The following is a 24,643-nucleotide window of genomic DNA, read 5'->3' on the forward strand; positions in this document are numbered from 1 at the left end:
ATTCCCTAGGATGCAGCCTGGGTTGCAGAGTATCCATTCCACCGCTGCCCTAGGAGCTGCTGTCTTCCATAAGGGAAAGGCATCTGATGAAAATGGGGCTGTAGGAGGACAGCCTAGGTCCTTGTCTGCACATGCATTGCCATTTTCCTGCTCTGCTAGGAAGCTTTTTTGGCTGGGGAAGACAAGTTTCTGGCTGTTGGCCAGAAGGGAGCTGATACTTTCAAAGTTCGTCAGCTAGGCACGGAGTTTGGAACTGGCTGAAGCTTTGCATTTCCGGTGCCAGCTGCTCATGATTTGACTAGAAACACTTTCCTAAGATGTGTGACAAAATGAAAGTTATTAAAATTCCTGGGTTGCTGATTTCCATTTGAATCTGAGTAGTAACACTTTTATTAACATCCAGTAATTTATGTCAGCGGTGGTGTAACCTCAGTCCTTAGTCTTTGCACTTATAATGAAAATGTAACCTCGCCTTGTTCCAGCGCAGTGTGGCTACTGCTCCATTGCAAAGCTGTGAGGGGAATCAGTGCTTCAGTGCCCTGAGCTCCCTGGAATAACTTCATGGCACAGCTGTTGCTGTCGGGATATCGGTAAGGGTTTATAGGAGGGATTTTGCAACATCCGCCCTATGAAGCACAACACCACAAAAAACTTGCTGGGTGCAAGTTTTTAGAGAACAGGCAGCCCAGATGATCAAGTAAGAGGAATGAGTTGGATGATGGAGTATAAAAATCATGATCTAATATAATTGATTTTTCTTCTTCCTCTGATATAATGGCTTGAAACTAAATGATGACAGAGGTAGGATTATCTTGCTTTCTTTGGGATTGTATTTCCCATGTTGTGCCTAACCTGCTATGGGTAAAATAGTTTTGTGTCTGCCTCTGACGGTGTCTTCCTCCACTGCAAATTCTTCTGTCATTGCATTTTAAGGTGTCCATTATCTTGATATCCAAGTGCCAATTAAAATGCAGAATTATCACATAGCACAATTAAAATAAAAGTCAAAGAATCCTGGTCCACAAATCTCTTATCTGAAATTTATCTCTTTTTCAGTCACTGTTTCTTCACTAATTGCAAAAACAAATATTTGAAAAAAAATTGTAGCTATCAGATATTTTGTTATCTGGCCACAAGGTATGAAGTGTTTTTAATTGTTTTTCTGATTAACTTCAGGCTCCCAAATTCAAGTAGAAGCATATTTGTGTTTTCCATGGGAGATTCTGTACCTTACTAATGGATGAGTATGTTTGTGGTCCTGTACAAGGATTAATGAAATAAAAAAAAACCCTCTGCTGTTGCTGATTGACCACTGATGGTAAATGTAATTGAATTAGCAGTGCACTAAAATAAATGTAGACAAAATAAATATAGACAAGAAAATCTGGTGAAAGCTTCTGTAATGTTTTAGATTAATAGGCATACAGAATTCTTCACATTTTTTATTACGTTGTCCCTAGATGAATTCAAAGTAATTGGGGTGGTTAATTTTATTTACACAGAGCCGTTCACAGCGCATTAAATAATAGAGATAATTGAACAAGAATTGTCAAGTGTGTACTGATATCAGACATATTACAGAAGGGAATGTGCATAAAACTTCATTTCTATGCAGCCATTGTTTATGGTAATTAAGTACACAGATTTATCCCTTGGTTGCCTTCCAAGCTTATGGCAACTGCTATTGTTGTGCTCCATTAATATGTAATCAGGAAATAGTTTAATTTTCTAATCTGCAGTTTGAGAATTCACTTTCTAACAACTCTTAATTACTGCATTGCCCTAATGATGCTCATGGTTAGGAAAACTGAACCAATAAACTCCATGGAAGAAGCCAGAGGGGATTATACTTCCAGAGGTGGTGCTTACTTAATAAACTTGTTATGCCTTCACCAGAGGGAGCTCAGTGTCCTTCAAAAGCAACTAATTTTATATTTCAGAGTTGTACATACCCACGGTGCGAAGAGTTAACGCGCGGCGTGCGGTGGGGGTGGCTGCAAACGTGATTCACTAGAGAACCAGATAAGCGATACTATCACCATTTTGGTATTTTTCCTACTTTATACTAATTCTGGAGTTTAATTGCACAGGAAATAATGCAGGTGGTTTAATCTATTGTTTTAAACTGTCCTCGTGGGTTTATTTTCGTCAAGTTTGTTTTCGTTCATTAGCCACGTTAGCTAAACGCGGTATCGTGAAATCTTGCAAAGGCAGATAAGCTCTATATATTGACAAGTATCTCATAGTTACTGTTTTCAGGGTGAATCTTAAACAGTAAAGGGGTTTTTTTCTTGGTCATTTGCATTCTCCACTGGCCCATCATTCACCTTGATTGCTATTTCTGTGCTGCTGCTGTACCTAGTGCAACTCTAATGACAACACTGAAGTTATTTTGGGTCTGTGCTACTGCTCTATGATGACAATCCAGCCACTGGGATGTTGCAGTCTATCTGTGCTGACCCTGCCCAGGAGCATATGGTCTTAATGAGATCTGAAAAATGAGAGTTAACATCTGCTGAGACTCACCATTGCTGTGGTATAATACACCTTGGTGGTTCCTCTTAGTGTAGCTAGTCCTGTGGGGGTGCATCTTGACAAGTTCTGCCTTTTTCATGGCAATTAACTGCGGCTTGAGAGTCTTTTACGCATTTATCTTCTGAGTTTGGGGTGTTGTTTATTTTTCTTCAGCTTGCACCCGATTTCAACACTGCATGTACTCAAAATGGGGCAGGATTGCCATCTCCCAGCCACTGTTTCACCCCTCCTTTTTCAGTGCATGAGCTTCCTTGTCAGTAGGACTAATTACACAGTGAACCAAACAACAAACATTAGAAAACCTGTAAACACATATGTTGTGTCACTGCAAATTAACTCTTACCAATCAAAAAAGCAGCATACGCTTTGTTGTCACATGTGAAAGGAAAGTCACATGTATTAATTAGTTAGCATTTTACACAGCTTTGAAGATATAAAGGACTGAGGTTTGTAAGAGGGAAACATTTGAATTTCATAGAAAAGGAAAAAGGTTGAGCTGGAAAAGTACAGGCACAAAAAGAGGGTTAAAATAGCTGATTTAGTCTCTTGTAACAGAATGAAGTTTTCCCTTCTCATATTAAATCTCATTCTGGGATGAATTTGTATTCAGTCTTTTGGTTGTAATATTTTGTACTGTTCTTTGGCTTTTGCCAGTGTCAGGGCACTAAAACTTGGGTCCCAGGAGAAATGCTCTTCCTTTTAAATGTATAAAATAAAATGGACATGTGCAAAAGGTTTTAAAGTGGTAGCATTTATGTATTGCACACAGCAGTGTATGGACATATATGCTGTGTTTTGTTTTAATAGCAGTCCAGGACACAGATATAATGGTATGTTACAGTCTCCTAGTATGTATTTAATTAAACCATACAAGTTGTCTAGCATCAGATAATAAGAAATAACACAGCTTTCTGCTTGTCTGGCTGTGTAGCTTCAGAGCCATAAAATGCACAGTTTCCTTCTATTGGAGTACATGTAGAAAAAAAGGGGAGACAAAAGGTGCTGGCTGACCATCAGGTAGCTGAGAGCCAGGGCTGTTGTGTCAGGACCAGAGTTTCCCCTCTATCTCCCTCATCTTCATCGCAGTCAACAGCTGTGGTGAGCCTATGCCTTACAGCTATATTATCTGGAAGCCAGGTCTAGAATATATTTTTTTCTTGGGCAGCAGCAGTATCTGGCTGGTTCTTTGGGCAGCTTCAGGGCTGGCTGACTGACACCATTGTTAAGCACGCTCGTGTCTGTGAAACTGGTTTTTGGAACCGTCTCAGGGTCAAGTTGCCAGTAAACTGTGTAAGTTGCTTTGTGCTTCAGGATGCTTTTTTTTTTTTTTTTGCTTTCTCTCACCTATTTGAATGATGAAGAATGAACTCTCTGTCAGGTTAACAGAATCAGTCTCTGTGCTTATTGCTTGTGATTATAATGCATAAGGGTGACTTGTTTTGGATATTCCTGTGTCTACTGTATTGCCTCAAAGGATAGGTCATTGACTGATTAGTAACCTCTTTGCATAATTTTCCCTTGTGAACTCATTCAAGAGTGAATTTTCTACCTATGCTGTTGCATTAAAATCTGCATAGAAAGACAAAAAGAACTTCTACCAGAACAAGCTGTTATGCCCAGAGATAAAGCATGCATTCAGAGGGCTGAAAATGGAAGCAAATAGATAAACATGTATGTATCATCAGGATTCTTTTCTGCACTAGGCAAAAACAAAGATGTGGATGAGATTCTCTGTTCCATTTGGTGACTGCATTGCTGCTCTGGTGTCCCTAGGACACTCATTCCCAACTGTACTCAAAGAAATGGCTTTTAATTTTTTTTAACCTGGGAGATGTGTTTGTCCATTAAGTTTTCCAGCAAGCAGAAGTGCAAGGTGGTATTCAAACATGCTGCAGAAAAGCACATGCATTCAGAAAAATACATCTTCCTTTATTTGTGGGATGACTCAGAAATACTGCTATAACCCAGGCTGTTAATGTATACAGAAAGAGCCAAATGCTGAGATGGGAGAAGCAGAGGTAGCTCACTTGAAATGAATTAAATCATCTCAGTTTTAGAGCAGAAGGAGCTGTAATCTTACACTCCCTGTTTTCGTTCATAACCACAGCTTCTGAGCTGGAGCGTGTGGGGACACTTTCAGGCAGTGAGCTTTTGTACTCAATAGTAAAGTATGGGCTGAGACCAGACCTCCAATCTCAGCTCTTTCACAATTGCTGTAGATTGGCTACTAATATGTAGATTGCATACTAATGTACTAATACTATATATTGCACCTGTACAGGCAGCTTTCTTAGGGGATGGATATCCTAAAATAGACCTGTATGGCTGTACAGAACACATCTCTGCATCAGGTTAGCGGTGAAAAACATTTGGAAGTAGGATCCGTGCCCCCTGATTTCCCTACACCCAAAATGTTTCACCTTTGAGAATTTAAATATTATTTCTGCTTAGGAGTCAAACTGCTCATCATCACCCTAGTTTGACTAAAGATTTAAGCTGAAGTACGTGAGCAGCATAGAATACATTTCTTGCTCAGAAACACAAACAGCTAGCCAGGCTCTAAGTATATTATCAGGCAAGTTCTTTCAGAAACGTATTGCTAAAGAAGCTTAACATTAATTATTGTAACTTTGGGAAGATTACATCCACACTAGCCTTGTAAGAAGCAGCATACACTTCTTGACCTCCAATGCTAGAGCTTTAAGACACAAGAATGGCATTTTACCAACTTTAATGGGATAACCAGTATTAATCTTTCAGCAGTAAGGGAAGAAAAAGTGTTTAGAGTATAATACCCTTCTGAGTTCTGATAGAGGCTGCCTGTTGTGTGTACTGCAGTCATAATTCATTTGTTTCTCTCTGTTGTTTTGGTTTTGTTTCCTTAATTATTTAAGGAGAAAATCATACTAGATTTTTTTTTTAACTAGCCAATTTACATATTGGCTTCTAGCCCCAGCCGTTCTTTCTGTTTGAATGCCAACTTTTTTATGTGGTCTGTTTTTTAAAATTTCTTGCCAGCAATATTTGTGAGAGCTCTGCTGTATGTCTAGTAAAGAAAAGCACGAGAAGTTGCAATTGCCAAGTTGCAGACCTTCCAAAATTAATGGGTTTCCCTCACTTCAATTGAATACACGGTCTGCGAAGTAGAAAGAAAAAGATGTACAGTATGAATGGGAGCTCGTATCTCCCCTCGTAGCTGCACTGCTTGGGAAACACTGGAGTCTGCCTCTGCTGAGGTCAGTTGTTTACCTTTCATAAATCTGGAGTAAAAGTTAGAGTTTCACAAGGCATTCTTAATTAAAAATTAGGTTGATGCTGATGGTGTGCTTTGTAGAATCCATAATGATCAACTCCTAAATAAAGAAACTGCAGCAGGATTTCAAGCACATCTCTATTTACATAGTTCAGCACATGAGATTGCTGGATTATGATTAATTTTAATAGCTACATTAAAAAATACATCTAACATCATTCTTAATTAGAATAATCTCTAAAGCCAGTTAAATGTTTCAGAAGACAAACAGTTTAATTAGCTAACCTACAGAGGCTCCCCTCCCCCAAATGTGCAGTAGTCTTAGACTTGGTGTTAGCCTTTCAAGCAGTCTTAAACAATCGGATGAAAAGGGATTTTAGGAAGATTAGAGGACGGGATGCTTTAGACGTTGTCCGTTAATCATGAGATATGCACCATCTACAAAGTTTCACAAAGAAATGAGAATTTAAATAAAATTTACTTTGGTTATCTAGTTAGCATGAATTACAAGTTATAACATCCAGTGATAAGACTATTTAATAAATGTATTCTTTTAATTGTTGATATGAGCAAAAGTACATGCTGGGGTGTAGTAGCAAGTGATATACCAGATTAACATTCTGAAAGGGACAATGCTTTTTTTCCCAGAAACCAGGCCTTTGTTGAACTATCCCAGGGTGCCACTAGAATTTTTTTTTTTTTAAGGGATTCAACTAAAACTTCAAATAGAATTGTTAGAGTTGGATCTTCAATTTCTCCCCTACCCATCTTCAAAGTGGTTTCTTTTTACTTTTTTTGTTTTGTTTTAATTTAGGAAAGATTACTTCTGGGGCTTAGTGTTTTGTTGTTTTTTTTATTTGCTCAGGTACTACTTTTTTTTTTCTCCCAGACATAAGGAAAGCTAAACAATTTATACCTTCCTCTCCTCTGTTTTTGTGTTTTCCGCTTGATTTCTTCTTAGTTTAAAATTAGAGGATTTTTTTTTTTAATCTAAAGTCTACTGGGAGGCAATAGGTACTTGCAAACCTTTTTTCTGAATCTGCTACACAAATTCTCCTTTCTTATTTTTCTTGGAAGATCTGTCATTGTCCTTTTAATTCTTGAAGCCATAAAATTTATATTTCTAACCTAAAATCAGTTGCAGCAGCACCAGCAGCATCCGAACACTTCTTTTCTAGACTGAGGTGGCTTTATTTTAAATAAATCCCCTGGCTTTCAGTCCCTATCTACCAACCCTGGGGGGGGACTGCTTACCTGTGCAGAAAAGCAAAGGCCAGCTATTAAACAGGAGACATTGACCTCCTTCCACTCAAGTCCCCTGAATTTGTGACAAACAGATCCATAGTGTATGGAGCCCTTTGGGAAAATGCAAATGTCAGCAAATCACCTCTTTTAACATGGGGCAGGCAGGCTCCAGCCCAGTGTCACACCTACTCTGGGATGTTGGAAAGGTGTGTGTGTGTTTGTGTTGAGCACCCCTTTCCACTGCATGAGAGGTAAGAACTCGAGACAAAAACAAAAAGAGGGGAAAAGAGAGGAGAAAAGAGACGATGCTGGATATCCACAAGTTGGCTGATGTGACCCTGTGCCACCTACCAGTGTGCTGGCTGTGACCCAGCGACGTGATACTCCAGCAAGCTGAAAGAGATGGCTGTCTCTGCTTTCTTTTGGCCTCCCAAGACAGCTGCCTGGTAGGGACCAAATGGCAGGGAAGAAGAATATCTGCCTCACACCTGCTTTCTCCAAACTGCCTGCCACAATGCCACCGTGCCCACCAGGCTCCCCTGGGAGGCAATCCTGCCCCTGGCCCCCTCTCCATGGAATACCAGGACAGGATAGTTCAGATAGTTTTCTCTTCTTCAAAACATCATTAGGATTGAAAAAATGAATCTCTTGCTTGCACATTTTGCATAAATACATGGTAAGTTATCAATTGATGTTCAAATAGCTTAATTGAGTTTGAGGGGGGAAAGGTCATTTAATTGGTCTATTGAAATGTTAACAGAAACAGATATGGCAAGGGATAGACTTTAATGGCTGCAGTGTGGCACTGATGTCTGCATTCACTTGCAAAATTGTTAATTAGGGCACTTTGGTAGTTCATTTGCTTTTGTATTGATGTGCTTAGTCCAACGAGAGAAATTGGGTTTTATATGGCATTTACTTGGTGCAGCAGAGGCTCTCCATACAGTCAGCAATGAGGAAAATGTGTAAATCAGAATTGGGTTATGATTTGTGACAGTGTCTTCATTAACATCCTGCTGGTTATGGCAGTCATTTTCTAGTGGCTAGGGTATTTTTCCATGTGATTAAGTTTGATATGTTTGGTTTCTTTTTATTTTTAATCATTGTAGTTGTGGACCTGAATGATGCTTTAATAGTGATTTTTTTAAAGTTAGATATACAAATCTTTTTAAGCTAGATAAGAACAAAATGCACAGCAAAACAAGGAATTACATATCTGTTTTCGGTAAGCCCTGGAAGGAGGTGTTATCTCCTTAAATGCATACCAAAAGAATATATGCAGTTGCAATTCCTGCCCCACAGTCATCAGAGCCAGTGAAATTACAAAACCACTCCTTAGTTGTGCCTTAGTTCCATCGAGCCTCCCTTACAGAACATAAACCTTGAAGGTATTGGCATTTTGTCTGTGGGAATGGTGAAATTGCATGGAGTGTCCACTAGCATTTTTTGAGGGCGGTAATTGCAGGGATTAATCCGGGTGCTGTTTCCTAATAGACTTGCTGGATGCAAAGCTTTATATTTGCCTTGGCTGGAAGAATGCTGTATTGAGTACAGTTTATAATAATACACTATACCCTAGGTACTCTGTATAAACAGAGGCAGCAAGAAAAAAAAAAGGGGAAATGCAAGTGACTGTGAATCATCACTTTTACACCAGGGATCCTGTTGTCCTACCAGAACAAGCTGGGAGAGAAGAGGACATTTTGCAGCAAGTAATGTGCTGATTTTAGCAGCTCCCAACTGAAAAGGACTTTTTGTTCATTTTCCTTATATTGTACTTTCACATTTGGGTGCCGCTTCTGCCGCTTGCTTCAGCCTTCGGGGCTTTGCTGTGTAGTTTTTGATGGGGCATTTATTTAAACTCCAGGCATTCCTGTAGCCAGAGTGGACATTGGCTTCATTCACTCATATGTATTTGGGAAAGTACTTACATGAAGATCACAAATATGCGCAGCACAGCTATCTAGTTCTGCAAGTTTAATCCCAGCCCCAGAAAGTTCCATTGTGGCCCTATGCAAATGTATTTACATAGGAATGGGTCTTGGGTCCTTTAAGAAAGGCAACAAAGTTGGAAGACTGAGGCCAACAAATAAATGAAAGTTTCTCTAAATCCATTGGATAATAGAGGCAGTGTTAAGGCTAACCACAGTGTTGAACTAAACAGAGGGATTACTCCTGGGTTTTGCATCAGTTGTTTTCTGCCGGGTGGCCTCACTTGTCAAAAAAAAAAAAAAAAAAAAAAAAAAGTTTAACGGGCAAACATTCACATGGCACATTGAGAAAAGAAGTATGCTTAATTCCATCAAAGCTCAGAAATCAGTCATTAATTTATTCTAACCTCCAATTGTTGGTCATTTGTGAAACATCTGGCCTTTAAGTCATAAGAACCTAAACATAAATACAATGTGAGTTCTCCTGAGGATGGAAGCTGGGTGTAGTGGGGGTGCCGTGTCAGCCTATGTACGTGAGCACGAGTGCACACATGTGTGTGTATTGCAGAGCCTGCAACTGCCACTTCATTTTGGAGACTTCGAAACATATTAAAATGAATCCTTCAGTTAATTTACTCTCAAAATTAGATTATTGTTCATTTGCATCTTGGAAAAGTTCTGCCATTCAAAAGAGTCTCTTTCTTCATGGTGGGTTAACAGTTAGATATTTAGCAATCTTGCAGCTTGCTAGTCAGAAATAGTTTCTAATGAAGTTGAAATTTGAGATAGAAAATATATAAAAGCTTTCGGGAAAGACATACCCTATTTTCCATATGGCTAAGTAATTGTTATGATATTTGTTTTAAAGCTGGACTTAGACACTCCTGACTGCCCTCTAATTTGATATGGCTGGTCCCGGCGATTCTTCTGAAGGAAACTTTCGTAGTAGAATGCAGTGAAGGAGATAAATAATTTTGCAGCTATAAGCACATGGCAAAGTATAGAAAATAATTCAGTCGCCCTTACTGTCATGCAGATAACAGTCTCCAGGTTATTTGCTTCTGCTGGGAGTTGGAACCCAAGTGAAAAGGAACTGAATGTTTAAATGGAGATTTGAAATAAAGGTAGCATCTCAGAGCTGACAAAATTTTGCCTTTTGTTAAGAGTAAAACTGCTATTTAATTCTCAGGGTTAGGGTGTTGTTTTTATTTGTGGAAGGATTATAGTTCCTCACGTAGCTCAAATGTAGCAACATCTCCTGTGATGAAATTTCTTGTGTTTCACACGAGTGAAATGAAAGGCATAGAGTGAAATTAGATTATAAATATGATGGAAAAATTTAGATGTGTCAATCCACATGGGAATCTGAGAGCTTTCTGTTTGCAGGCACTTACCTTCTTGTACTTATTTTTTGTTTGTTTTTTAAAGACCTCTTTGGCCTGACCATTTGCTTTTCTTGCTCAGCAGAGGCTGCCTGCAGCTCTCAGGCTGTTTTGACAGTAGAGATAATGATGCTGTCCAAATGCATAACAAAAAGAAAGAATTTTGAAGGTTTTCTGTAAAGCAGCTCTCTCCCTCAATATTTTTCCTTTCCTCCTTGCTAAGTAAAGATATATTGAGTCTGCACTCCATTGTGAAATTTACTGTATTCCAAACCAAGATCCATTGTGTCTCCTTCCAAACTGGGTTTTATCCTTTCCTACTAAAAGGATATCTGTGATTTGGCAGCATGGCACACATTATAATAAAAGAAAAAAACTCCAATGGGTGAATTAGGGGTGACTTGATATATTTTTAGCCTTGTCCCTGCCACAGCATGGCTGGAATTTGGTGATGTGGGTGGGAAGCATGTGGGAACCCGTGGGCACTCACATGTTGCACAGTGCGTGTACGAGCACGCGTGTATGCCCTACCCACCAACACAGTACGTAAAAAGTCACGTTTCAACTTTGTTAAAGCACTCATTTCCAAGGCACTGATGTCCAAAGTATTGGTAGGATAGTGGAGATGAGAGGGGAAAAAAAAAATCTCTTTAAACAGCTTGTGAAATGTAATGTTTGAAACGGTTCTTTGAGAACGTGCAGATTATGGCTTGTGTAGTGACTCTTCCCAGCTCTCTGGGAAATGAGCTGTTGACATTCTTTTGGGTCATCATCCGAGATAGGAGGGCAACCACAAGGATTTAGCAGATAAATTCATCCAAAAAGACCTTTATCCATTTCATTGCAACTTGGAAACGTTCATGTCGAATAGCAGCATTAATGTAGCCCTTTTACCCCTTCAAAGTGAGCCTTATGTTTAAAAAAAAATAAAAAAAAATGACCAGAGTAATAACTTCTATAGGTCTTCTAAGAGGTAATTCATTATTTACATAATTCTGGAGCATAAACCCATCTTCCCTTCAAGAGCCTCTGAAATAGAATTGAGGCTCTTATACAGAGTCTCTTTTGAATTCTAATCAACTGGATCTGTCTCAAATTCATTTCTAGTTTATTGTAAACAGTGGAATTTAAATTAATTTCTTCTTATCTTGTCTTTTGAAGAAAACTAGGAGCATGTTTAAAAGGTTTTATTTTTAAGTACAGCTCAGACTTTATTTTATTTGGCTATTTTGGGGGGCTTTGGGGGTTTTTTAACTTTATAAACCAGGTGTGGGCAGAATGGGCTTTGACAGCCAGATGACAATTATGCATTAGCATAGGTGATTATGAAATAAATAGGAAAAAAAATTACTTTTTTTTTTTTTTTTTTTACTTGAACTCAAATGATACTATGAATGCGAGGCAAGGTTCCCACAATGCACTGTGAAAACCTAGGCTAACAACCACCCCGCTGCGTTGAAAACCCCAAAAAAAGACAAAAGCACAATGAAATAGAAAGCTTACCACCGGTAGCTTTCAAAACGACAAACTAGGCAAACTATACATCTCCACCACTCCAATTTTGTCAGAATGCTAATGAGCTTGCTCTGATCTTTACTCGGCTTCCCGTGTTTTCTACATCTTCAAGGACCACATGGCGCTAGCAAAATAAAGACAACTAAATGAGAATTTCGAATGCTTTTTGTGTTGGGACCTGGTGCCTTTCAGTTGACGCACTCGTTGAATATTCTCAACTTAAAAGCGTACAACAGGGGGCTGGGTATGAACTTTTTAGCAGGGGGAAATTTGTACAAAAGTAAATGAGTGTGATGAGGAAAATATGAGAAAAATTTCTGATTAATTTCCGCTCTATAATATCAATGACACCTTCAGCCCCTCTCATACTCCTCTAACAAGAGATGCTGATAAAAGATGAATGATTCTGTGTTGTTCACAGTGAATGTTTAGTGGTTTTTTAATAGCGGCATTCTACATAAAAGACACCAGGAAGTACTCCGCATTAGCAGTTGAGATCACTAGTTAATAGGATGATGTCTTTTAGCTTTTGTCACAAGATTATTAGAAAGGATGGGTTTCTGTTCTCATCCCAACATACTTTAGAGTGCTTGTTGAGCACAAGTGCTAAAATACAGGTTTCTCAGTATTGTTTCGCATGCAAAGTAAAAGCTCTTTAAATGCAACACCTTTTACTTTTTTTTTTTACCAGGTGATTTTTGTCATTGATCTCTTATTTGCCCCCTTTAGCTGTATTAATCACTTGGAGTGGTCTGCTTCTCAATGGGGGCTTGATGATGTATATGTGTATAGATTCACTATCAAAAAATAAATCCCTTATATGCTCTGCCCCTTCACAACCCTGATTATTGAGCTGTATTTACGAGCCTGTATTGTACCATCTTGAATGCTCCTTACTGGAGTCGCCCAGTCTGCAAGAGAAATCTGCACTAGAGTAGGGAGGGGTGAGCTAGGAGGAAGCATCCTATTCCCTAAGCCAAATTTCATCTTTCAAAAACAATTGAATTCACAGTTCTCTTTGGAATTCCCAAAAGTAAATGCAGATTTGTATTCACCAGTGTCAGGGTTTGGGGAGGAAAATGATGAATGTTCAGTTTTGCCTGAGAGATGAATTTAAAAATTGGTTTTGTTGCCTCTTCAAGCTTGCAAGCAGACAGTATGAAAAATATCTGTGCATGTACAAAAGGAAGAAAAAAAAAAATCATGGTCCTTTCATACATTTCATATCTTGCCTAAATGAGGAAGAATGAATCAGTAACACCATAAGTTTTATAGCAGTTTGTCAGCCTTGCTCTCCTGCACTACCATTGTGCGTAGGTCAGCAAGATTAATCTCAGGTGAACCGAAAACTTGCCAAACCACGAGACGGTAATGAGTTGACCAACCATGTTGTGAAAGACAAAGGTGCACATCCCAAAGCAGAGCAGGAGGAAGGACAGTATAATGACAGCCTTCCTGGCAAGACAGAAAATGTAAAAGTATCACTGAAAGCAACACTTTTGATGCTTATCTTTTTACATTTAGCATAAGCAAGTGAAAGCAGTTCAGAGAAGTTCTAGATACGTGAATGCTACATATGTGGTACTGGTTTGGGTCCCTGCAGATGCTGGTTTGTAACCTTCTCTATTGGAAATACCTAACAACTAGGAGACTGGAAGGATATTACTGATAGCAGTTTGTGTTGGGTAGAAGGAAATGTTTCTGACATAAGCAAAATATTTTTACTCTAACATGATAACAGCTCATAAAACTATGCCTTGGTAGTTACTGCTTGTTTTGAAAGCAAAGCGATACTCTAAAGCATTTGCTGAGATGTGTCTCTCTCCATTGTGTAGAAATGTTAACTTGCTGCCAGGGTTGTGGTAATGGGAGTTTTGACAACCACCAAAACCCCGGGTGAAAGAAGTGCAATGACACTATGGCTGAGGTCTCATTCACAATATGGTAACTGTGCCTCTGTTGCATCCAAGTGTGACTTGGCTGACCTGGGGCCTGCAGAGCTCTCTAGAGATGTCTGCTAAGACACACAGTGCAAAGTCATTCATCAGAGTTTGTTAATGCAAATAAACTGGTTCACCAGTGAGCTGATTTTCTGACAGGAGTCTTCAGGGCCCAGATCACAACACATACACAAATTTCTGCCCAAGTATGCATTTTTTATTTGCCATAATCATGTATTTTATGAGTGATTGAGAACATCTTGAGTTCTTGAGGTTTTTCAGCCTCTCTCCAGTTTCCCTTCTGTCATGTTGCCTCCACAGTCTCTGACTGGCAAACTCCTTCCAATATCCATCTGTCTCTTTCCATTAACAGTTCCTGCAAAACGGATTTGCCTTTGGTAAAGGAAGACTGTCTGGCCATGCTTTTCCAATTACCCAGTGTTTCTACAGCTGAGAAGCTTCCACAAAACAAACCTCAGAGTTTGTCTCTAGTTCACCACATGTCTTCTGTCTTAGGTCTGTGCATTGGTAGGCAAAAGTTCACAGGAAGTGACCTTTCCAAGACCAAACGTGGGCAGCATGCGTGTTCAGCCTTCCCAGGCCAAATTCATTAAATCATTAAAGCGGCTCAGCAGCAGCAGTGACCATATTTGTTTTTTTCTCCAAGTAACACAGAGTCCCATTGGCTGGAGGGACTGAGTGATAAGTCAGCCTCCTCTCCATGCACTTCCCTGGCTTTTGTAGCCTCATCATTGCCTTCAAAGAACCTGTCAACAGGTTGAAGCCAGCTTGGAGAGTCCAAGTAGAGCATTGCCTGCATAGCAGGAGACTACTCTGGGAGAGCCTTAGGCACTGTGAATAGGCTTGCAAGCCTTCCAAAAGTCTTACAAGACCAAACAGACACTTGCTTCTTTTAACTGATTTCCATCTTTCTTTGTGGTATTGCAGTATAAATGCTCTTTCATGTGGTAGGCATAGTGTTTGGCTTTCTGCCTGGAGTTAGCTTTCTCTACAAACAGTGTCTGCTGCAAAGTGAAGGCGAGGAGAAAGGCCCTTTGGTCACCCTGAGGCTCCTGGCCCACTGTGCCACTGCAGAGACCACTGTTGTTTTTTCTTGGGTTTCTCCCATATACCACCAAAAACACCTTTTCTATCAAAACTGGAAGCTGTGGGGGCTTGGGACACCTCAACCTAGCTGAACTCACCCAGCTAGCCCTGGGAAGGTTTGGATCCCAGAAGTACAAACCTGCCAACTCCCAGTAAGAGTACACATTTTCATTAACACAGATACAAGGTCACATTCGTTGCTTTCATCATCTCACTTCAGGCAGTTGCTTGGGTTAAATTCAGCCCTGTCCATCAAAGAAGTAACTTTATAATGTCCACTACCCATTTCCAGCTCCAGGAGAGTCTGTTCTGAAGGAAGTAAAGCAACATTTGGTAAAAATGGAATAATATGCTACCTAGTAGAGCATACTCCAGTGACTTTTAAGTAAACAGCCTCTCACTTCTGTATCTTACCCAGCTATCACTTGCCATATGAACAGGTAGTAACTGTTCTAAGGTGTAGTTATGAGCTGTAGAGAAATTACTATCAGTCATGACAAAGCATTCAACTCTACTTGTAAATCTGCAAATGAAAAAATTCATCTGCCATACCATCATCCCTCTCATGCTGGATTTCCGAGCATGACCTATCCTTTTTTCCATCATTTCCAAAGTTTGAGTGTATCAGTTAATAGTGTGTGTTTTCCTGTGCTTAAATTTCTTAGGAAATTGTGCTATGGGAGAAAATTTGGGTACATAGAGTAGCAGAGGGTGATAAAGCACAAGTGTTGGTTTTACTCAGTGCTAGGATTCACTGCAGGCAATTGTCCTTGAGGCATCACTTTCTTACAGGAATCCCCAGGTGTTCCAGTTGAATCTCACTTTTTGTTGCCTGAATTTTGGGGCACAAAATTTCTTGGTCTGGATTGATGGTCCGATACTTAAAATATATTCATAATCTTTATCCAGTCCAGGCATTCTGTTTTGGTTGGTTTTCTGTTCTTTTCTACTGGCTGCTGTGATGACTCATCATGTAGAGAAAATCAGTGGTCTTTCAGGTTTTATCTTCCACAATTTGTCTTTTTGTGGAAGTTTCACATGTGATAATTTTAGGCTACCCAGATTGCAGGCCATGAATGTTTGTCTTCCTCTGAGTCAGTCCCACTGCAGGTAAATAAATCCTCACACGTGCCGAGATGTGGTCAGAACCCTGACCTTCTGTTTACACAGCTCTTAAAATTTTAAATAGCCTCTCTGATTTTTTTTAGGTTTCAGAAACGAAAGAAATTATAAGTTTCCTGCTTGATATTAAACTAATTTGATGTGTGCTTGTGATAAAAGCATTTCCTTTGTGGCAGCTCCATTTCATTAGGGTTACAGTACTTTTGGGGGCTGAAATAGAGTCAGACAATGTGCTGCAATGTAACTCTGCCTGGCAGATTCTTGGCAGTCGATTCCTACCTTTATGAGACTCCATTGTGTGGACATCAATGTCTCCTTCTCAACTGCTCTCAGACAGCAAGTTAGTGGCCATGAATTTGCCTTTCTAATGTTCTTAGGCATTTTCCTATCCAGCTCAAACTCAAAAACTTGCACTAGGGTTTCATCTGCTAGCTACTACTTCTGCAATGGCATCTAAATAACACCTGCTTATCTGTTGCTGGCTCTTTTGTTCATTTGCAGTGGTTTTTAATAACTGAGGAGATCTTCCTGCTCTGAAAGAAGAAATTACTCTGGGAGAAAGCTGGGTATGATAATCTCAAATGGGAGGCCTGAAGCTCGAGTTGGAGCAATCCATCTATTCATGCTATGAGGGTTCTGTTTTGACACTGATTCCTTGGAAAAAATACTTTATCCAAAATTCTGAGGTTTTCCACCAAAGGTAGCCCTCTGAAAGCAGAGGAAGGTGATTTTTCAAAAAAAAATTTTCAAAAAAATTTACCTGAATTTCACTCAGTGAAAAACTGTAGACCACTGGTCATTTAAAAATTTTCACTGTAGCTTTCAATTGGGTCAGAGGCATTTTGCAGTAGGTCTCATGTAACTCTACTGTACAAAAAATATCTGTTGTAAATATAGGCTTTTCTGCTTAAGTATTTGTAAAATTCAGTAGCTCATATGAAAAACAAGAGCTCATCTGTGCATAAGCTGTTCACAGTGAACAAGATGAGAAAACTATTAAAATCAGTGGGAAGTCTGCTGCTGACTTGGAAGCGTTTGAGACCTTCCACCAGCCTTTGTTAGCAGTGTGAGGTTGGTCAGCTAAAACACCCAGCGCTGTTTCTCGTCCCTTGCCGTGTTCCCTTTCAGTAAAACTGTAATGGCCACAGCAGATCAGCCCCACAGTCTGGTCCAGAACACTCCACTGTAGTGGGACAGGTATGAGTTGAACCTAGGCAGGGGCAAGAATCTATGCAGGGGCCAGTCACAAGCTAACCTGGCCCCAGGGAACATTTAATTTAACCTCTAAAAATTAAAGGTTAGCTTCTGTCCTAAAGCAGGAGGATCCAGTTCCTACCTCCCATGGGTTTTTGTTTGTTTATTTGAATATTTATTGCTGCAGCTTTGCCTTTCCATATTCAACACTCAACCTGGTTTTAATTCTTGCTGAGCTCTTAGTTTCAACATTGCCTCGTGGCGACGAGTTCTACCAGTAAATGATGAGGCTTTGAGGAAGGATCATTCTTTTTATCGGTTTTAAACACACCACCTTCAATTTCAGTGAATTTCCCCAGGTTCTTACGAGACAAGATGAGACACATCTTAGAACTATTCTTTATTTGCCATTCATGTTCTCCTTCAGGTAAACAAGCCAATCTCTGAATCAAGTCCACTTGCTCCTAATACACAAACTTGTAAAAACTCGTCCCTATGATTGGGTGAATGCAACTTTTTTTTTTTTTTTAAGCAGACAAATAAAGACTGGGGTATGTTTTCAAAAGACCTTCCTGTTAAATTTGTGGAATTCACTGGCATTTGAACGGCTCTCAGTAGTCACCAAGCTTCTGTCAACTACAAAATAGCCCAGAAAGAGGAGCAGAGCGAAGTCGGCCAGTTTTTGTTGTTATTTGCCCCGCTCCAGTTCCCATGCACTGGCATTCTCCTGCTGGCCTCTTCACCCAAGTGTGTTGAGTGAAGAAAGCTTCTTCTATTCTGTTTTAAAACTGTGTGTAAACATCAGCAAATGGATGAAGAATGGGCTCTGTCTTAAGTAGGTTGTTTTTCATGTAGTTCTGTTGAGGTAAATGGGGAGACATGGGAAGGTTTCTGTGTTTAACCATGACACCATGGCACACACACTACACACAGTGCAAATAAAATTTAAAAACAATTACTGCTTAAGACGGCATACAGAGTGATTTCTGTAAACCTGTTATTTCTTGCCAGACTGAATGGGCTGGTTTGGGATGATGATGTAAAGCCTTTATTATTTATCCTCTACAGGTTGTAATTCATTTTTGCACAACAGCTAAATACATTTACATTTAAGGATTTTTAAAAATATTAATCTATTGTCTTATCGTGACAGATTTATGATGGTATAAAGTGTAGAGGAGTTACTGTATTCATCCATTTACACTGTATACTAATCTTGTCCCTGCATGTTGTTGCTTTTTCTTCCTTTTAAGTGGTATTCTCAGTGTTTTGTAGCACTTACTTCTCTGTTTTCTTTGCAATGTACAGGTTTACTATGTTAATCCATATTGGGTTTACCTAATGTCTAGCTGCCCAAACGGCTTAAAAATAATGGGTCTAATGGTACATACATACACTGGTAGCTGGCTGAGTTTGAAAGTACTTTCCACAGGAAAAGAAAAAAAAAATTCTTTCAGATTGAATCAGAAGAGACATTTGTCAAGATGCTTCTTATTTAAATAATTTAAGATATAATTAGCTTACAGTGTAAACAAAAATCCATTTGTAAATCCAGAAGAATATGAAAGAACATGTGTTTGTAAAAGACTGTCAGGAAGCTGTACAACATTAAAATAAGCTAGTTGCTTATATTGTTCTCAGAAAATGGTAATGTGTTTGTTACCACGTGTTTCTTGAGTATTGTAGAAGAAAATTGACTCAAGTTGATTTCAAATAACAATCAGAAATATGTGTGATGAGCCACAGGAGAAAGGAAAGGTATTTGGGGTTGTGGTTTGTTGGTTGTTTTTTTTTTTCTTGGCTATCACTAAAATTCTCACTATCAGTACTTTGGCTATCACTAAAATTTGTTCCAGTAAGGAGCAAAATTACCAAACTTTATGCTGCAGCCTTTACTGAATCCTGAACAGGAGCTATTACAGCTTGGAATCGCAACTCAGAGCCAGTAGGAGCTTCTCATATCTGAGGGCAGAATTTAATGTCTTGTGCTATTTGAGGCTTGGTGTTGGGCTCATTCCTAATCATTGAGGAGGGTTCTGGTAGATGTCAAGTGAAGAGAAGAATAGAGCACGCATCCTTCACCACTCAAGCCAGACAATGAAATTAGAAAATGGCACTGGGAGTTGATGTGAGAGAATTCCCTTGGATTCCTAGAGGAAGAATAAAACAAGAATGAATTAATTAAAAAAAAAAAAAAAAAAAAAGTAGAAAAGAAAAGAGTCAGGGGGGGAGACAGAAAGGAAGAGAGGAAAAAGAAAATAAATGAGAGAAACCCAGCCAGAAGCCTCCTCAGGTTAAAGTCCAACATTAAAAACTGTATTGACTTTTCACATAAAGGCGCGTGTACTCACTGTTTCATCTGAGTTTCTTGTGCTGCATTTTTCAAATCTCTTACCAAGCAGTTTGCATGCATATGATGTTTGCAGCACTACCCGCTCTTATTTGAAGACTGTTTTCAGAAGTCATTATTGAACTATAGGATAAAAAGGTATAAGCATAATTACGTGTTAAAGAGAATAAATATGTTCTGCTAGATAGTTAACCAGATGAGGTTAAACAAGATAAGATGAATTCTGGTCTTTTTAGAAAACTGGCAGTCTTCATTTTAAGCTACAATGTAAAGTGCTTTATCCTGAGATTAGGTATTGTGGCAGAAGCTAAAACTGCCTTTTTCCCCTAACCGTGCCAGAATACAACCTCCTTTTCTTTCTGCGCTAACAAGACTGCTTTACCACCACAGCCCACTCTAAGTAATTAAATCAATCCTTTGTACTTACCGTATTCTCCTCTAGTGACGGTACTAGATCTGATTATATGCTTCATGCATATTCAAAGTACAGCACTGACAGCTCTTTAATGAGCTCTTACTTAATCAGTACGAACAATGTTCATCTTGTTCTTTTTTTCCTCATACATTAGAGCTAGGAACAGTTGGGGAAAAAATGAAACATCCAGCATTCATTTGAAAAATATATTGTACTTTGAAAAGTGTCTAAGCTGGAGAAGTTGCATTCTGCCCTTTAAAAGTCTGATGGACAAATTGGATTACTAGTATTGGATTAAATAACAAATGGTTAGAGGAGAAATGAGAAAAGCTCGCTGTGATCACAGGCTTTAATATTTTTTGTTACTTATAAAGCTGAAGGGGTCTTTAACCAGTTATTAAAGTCAGGATTAATTTGTAATGGTCCAACTTACTAGCTTTAAAAGGGTTTTGTTGTTGTTGTTTATCAAAAACAATAGTGTAATGCATGTATTATGGAAAAAATTTAAGTTTAAGATCTGTGGGCTATTTATAGATTTTCAGCATCTTGTACTGGCTTAGATAAGGGGTTTGCATGTGTGGGATCGATTTGTTCTCGAGCATGGGGTTTTTTGCTTCATTTAAATAATCTGTACAGTTTGTTGTGGGTTTTTTCCCCAAGAACAACACAGATACTTTCCCAATTTAAATTTTCAAGCACTTGTAGCAAGTCAATTAAATACTTGTTTTACACTTGGAAAGTGGAAACAACAGCCACCCCAGCAGCAGCTTGGGTTTTACAGAGTGAAACCATATTGAAGAAAGGCTTTTTCTATATTTTTTTTTTTAGAAATTGTAAATGTGGGTTTAGCTTGCAGTGTTGCTGCAGTAAGAACACTCACTTTTTCTTTGTTGAAAGTGTTTCATGTGCATCCTTTCACCAAGTAAAAAAATGAAGTAATGCTCTAATGCTAGTGTATTTACCGAAGAGTTTTTTAAATTTCTTATATATGGGAGTTCATCTTTATTTTGCTTACTTGGGAAGAATTTGTTTCAGCTCTGTGCACAAGAATTTAAAAGCTGACAGTCAACAAATAAAATATCAGCATTGACTACTATTAATATTGCACACATGTGTCATTTCACTGATCAAAAAGGCCTTCGCTGGGGTAAAATTGGCCTTTTTCCAAATTGCAAGCTTTTTCTCAGCTTTTTCTTTTTTGCTCTTTCTTCTTTTGTTGCTGCCCGGGGATTTGTGCCTATCGCAGCCGATATCACATGACCGGTGTCAGGGCATCACATGGGTCCAAAGCGAATACAAAAACAGATTTAAAATTCTGTAAAAACAATCAAGACTTTGTTAATTCACTTTTAAACCAGCCCATTCTATGGATATATTGCATGTGCTTTGGTGTCAGCACAGATATATTAAAATAGGCACCTGTGCAGATCTGACATGACAGCTCCAAGCTTTACCCAGATCTTTTCTCATTACATGTTGCAACTAACTGTGTTTAGGAGGAATGCATTAATAGAAAGAAGATTATATCTTAAGTTTATGTTCTTAACCTGAAATTGCATGGTATGAAAGTCAACAAAGTCAGGTCCACCATTGAGCCAAACACTTTGGAGACATTTATCTCTCCCATTTCTTTTTCAAGGCTTGCAAAATTAAATGCAGCAAGGGCTTGTATTTATAATCTTTCAGCCAGACATCCCAGCCCACCCCAAAACTAACTGATTGATTGAAATATTACTGTAGTCACAGATGTTTTGCCACATTGCTAGGAAAAAAATCTCATTACAGAATAGACTGGTCATTTTGCAAGGGTGAAAAAAAAGGAAAAAAAATCCCCTTCTTCTTGATGTCTCCCCTAAATAAGTTTCAACTATTTGGTGCATTTCAGCAAAAGGTTGGTAATACTGATTATTATCTGCTTCTAAATGCAGACCCTGTTAGATGGACCAGTACAGCAGCAAGGCCTTTGATCTGTAACTTATCAAAAGTACCAAAGTGTACTGAACTGCTGAATTTTGTTGTAAATGCCATGGTGTGGTATTTTACACACAAAACCTGAAGTAGAGATATCGGGGGAGAGCATTTCTACACGTCAGATTTCTTCTTTCATTGTTCCATTGCCCCAGGAGCTGGGCCCTGCTGCTTTTGCTTGGAAAAGCACTGTGGGTCCATCCACACTTTGGGATGCTCTGCCCTTTCTGTCTCACTGTTCTGTCTTGTCTAGAAAATTGTGGCCCTAAAAGCACCATTCCAGGAAATTTCATTGACCAGGCACTTCCCAGTTAGATAAGTGGATGTGGGTGGATGTCTCCTATCAGAAAGGAGAGCATGCCAAATGTAACTTTTTCTTAGTGTGTGGGTCCACCAGTTCCACCCCAAGCTGACCCACTTCCCTGTTCATCCTCTTTTCCTGCCCTTGTGTGGATGCCTCATGGCCACAGCAGAGGGGATCAAAAGAGTTTGAAAAGTTTGATCAAAAGAGAGAAGGCTGGAAAGCTTCCCTTACAGGCAGGAGGCTCACAGCCTGGTGGAGAGTGCAATTCTCCACCTAGGTCTGGGCTTGCACACTATTGTGGCATTGGGGTGTGATCATGCACGTGGAGAAACACTCCCATCCAGAAACTGAATGCTTTGATTTAGGGCAAAACAATATTTTTCTGGTGTCTTTCCAGCTACAGGTGCTGTAAATGGCTTCTCTGCAACCAGGGACCCTAGGGTTTAAGTTAGTAAGATAGCATCCCCAAGTGTGCAGTACTTTGCATCAGAGATTTCAAACCCCTTTGCAAACACCTCTTAATTAATTGATTAACTCTTAGCACCCTTGCAGGATCAGTACAGGTGTTTATTACCATATTGCACACGAGGTGCTTAAACTCAGACATCTACCCCCACTCTCCCAATGAAGCACTATCAAAGCTAGGAAACAAACTCACATGACCAACCTCATGCTCCTTTGCTTCTATTCCAAGTTTATTCCTAGATTCATTTTAACCCCAGGGAATGTGTGAGTTTCATAATTCAATGAGGACCATGTAGGCCTTGCTCTTCACCTCAGCTTGAGGGATGAGAATGGCAGGTTTCCACAGCAGCACAGCCTCCACAAAGGACTTTCTCTGAGTCCCTGAGCTCAGAGAGGGTGAAATTTGGCTCAGGAGCCCTGCAACATGGAAAGGACAGCCAGGAGCCTTCTGGATACTCATCTGCTTTTTGCTCATGGTGCAGGGGTGGTGGCACAGAGTCTTGGAGAGTCTGGTGGAGCTTAGCACTGCCTGCAAGTGGAAATGAAGAGTCCTGATGCTGATCCTGCCTGGGATGGATGGGGGCTAGGAAAGGAGTACTACTCCATGCATACACATATGGCACTCTTGGGTACCTGGGCCCAAGATTTTTTGTATTTGTGCAGCTGCTCCCTTTGGTTGCAGGTTGAGGAGAGGAGCAGCTCTTTCCAGCTCATCTGGAAGAGTGGCCATGAACACAGAAGCTGAGCAGGTGCCCACACTTTACCAAGAGTTCAGGATTAGCATCTCTTCTGCAGCTACTTTGATCCCTGCCACATCATCCTGACTGTGCTGGGTTTGCATGGGTGGAGTGGATCTTGCCTACAGGGATTGATTTTGTGTTTAGTGATGACCAGACGTCTTGTAGCAGTAAGAGTTTTTCACTGGAAGCATTGCAATTATATAGTTCATTTGTGAGAATTTAAAATACACAGTCCTTTTAAAAGGTATTTATTTAGGTCAGGGCATCAGCATGATAAAGAACACTAAAATGTATCCTGGAGGATGACTGCTTTCAAAGATTATTTTATAAAGCAGGCAGGACTTGCAGTTATATGATATTTTTACCATTTGAGAATATGCCATGTCATGCTCAGTGATACTGGCAACTGATACTCCAAAACCTGAAGTGAAAATATGTACCTCAGTTTGTGAAATGCCACATAAATAATGAAGTTCTTTTGATTGCAGGAAGAAACACGGAAGAAGAGGAAGCTATGATGCAAGAGTGGTTCATGCTGGTTAATAAGAAGAATGCCTTAATAAGACGAATGAACCAGCTTTCCCTTCTGTAAGTACAGATGAACATACGTATTTACAAAAGGATGATTTACTCTTCAGATAGATGGAAAACTTTTTTTACTCTCTTCCCTTTAGGCTTCAAAAAAAAAACAAACTCAAAAGTGAGTAGTGTGGATGTGTTACACATCAAGTAGCTTGTTTTTCTCATATTTCAGACTTGAAAATGAGAAGCATGCAATGACACAAGATTAGCAAGAGCTGTGAAAAAAGAAATTAAAGAAATATTAAGCACTGTTAGATTTTCAAAAGCCCAACAGTAGAATAAAATTACATTTTAGAAATGCACAGATAGATTTGGATTGTGCCTCAGATGAGACAGATGAAGTCTATTCAGAGAGAGAGACGAATTTGAGTCACTACCTGCTTTGTAGAAAATCCTCAGTCCCATCTCTGCTGAAGGGATGTCAGTAAATCAGTCATAGTGCAGTGATACCACTGATACTGCAAAGTAAGGACAAATGAACCTTTTCTCACTGGCAGTGTTGAGGAAGGGAGAAGGTGCTGCTCATTTTTAGAGGCATTCTGCCCTGAGTGCTTCTCTTCCAGCTTCTTTCAGTTTGATATTTCTTTCCGTAATG

General features: G+C 39.4%; 1 protein-coding gene across 13 annotated transcripts in view; it reads left to right on the top strand.

Annotated features, from left to right (window-relative positions):
• EHBP1 (EH domain binding protein 1) overlaps nucleotides 1-24,643 on the top strand; it is a 207,987-nt gene that overhangs the window by 174,926 nt on the left and 8,418 nt on the right. For 12 of the 13 annotated variants that reach the window (XM_058834762.1, XM_058834763.1, XM_058834764.1 and 9 more), the window contains one exon: nucleotides 23,955-24,054. In XM_058834762.1, the coding sequence (XP_058690745.1) occupies nucleotides 23,955-24,054 (100 nt within the window). Of the gene's footprint in view, nucleotides 1-23,954; nucleotides 24,059-24,643 lie in introns of those variants that run through there. The other variant, XR_009277165.1, reaches the window with a different exon arrangement.

The sequence above is a fragment of the Poecile atricapillus genome, chromosome 3, assembly GCF_030490865.1.
Source record: "Poecile atricapillus isolate bPoeAtr1 chromosome 3, bPoeAtr1.hap1, whole genome shotgun sequence".
Lineage (NCBI taxonomy): Eukaryota > Metazoa > Chordata > Aves > Passeriformes > Paridae > Poecile > Poecile atricapillus.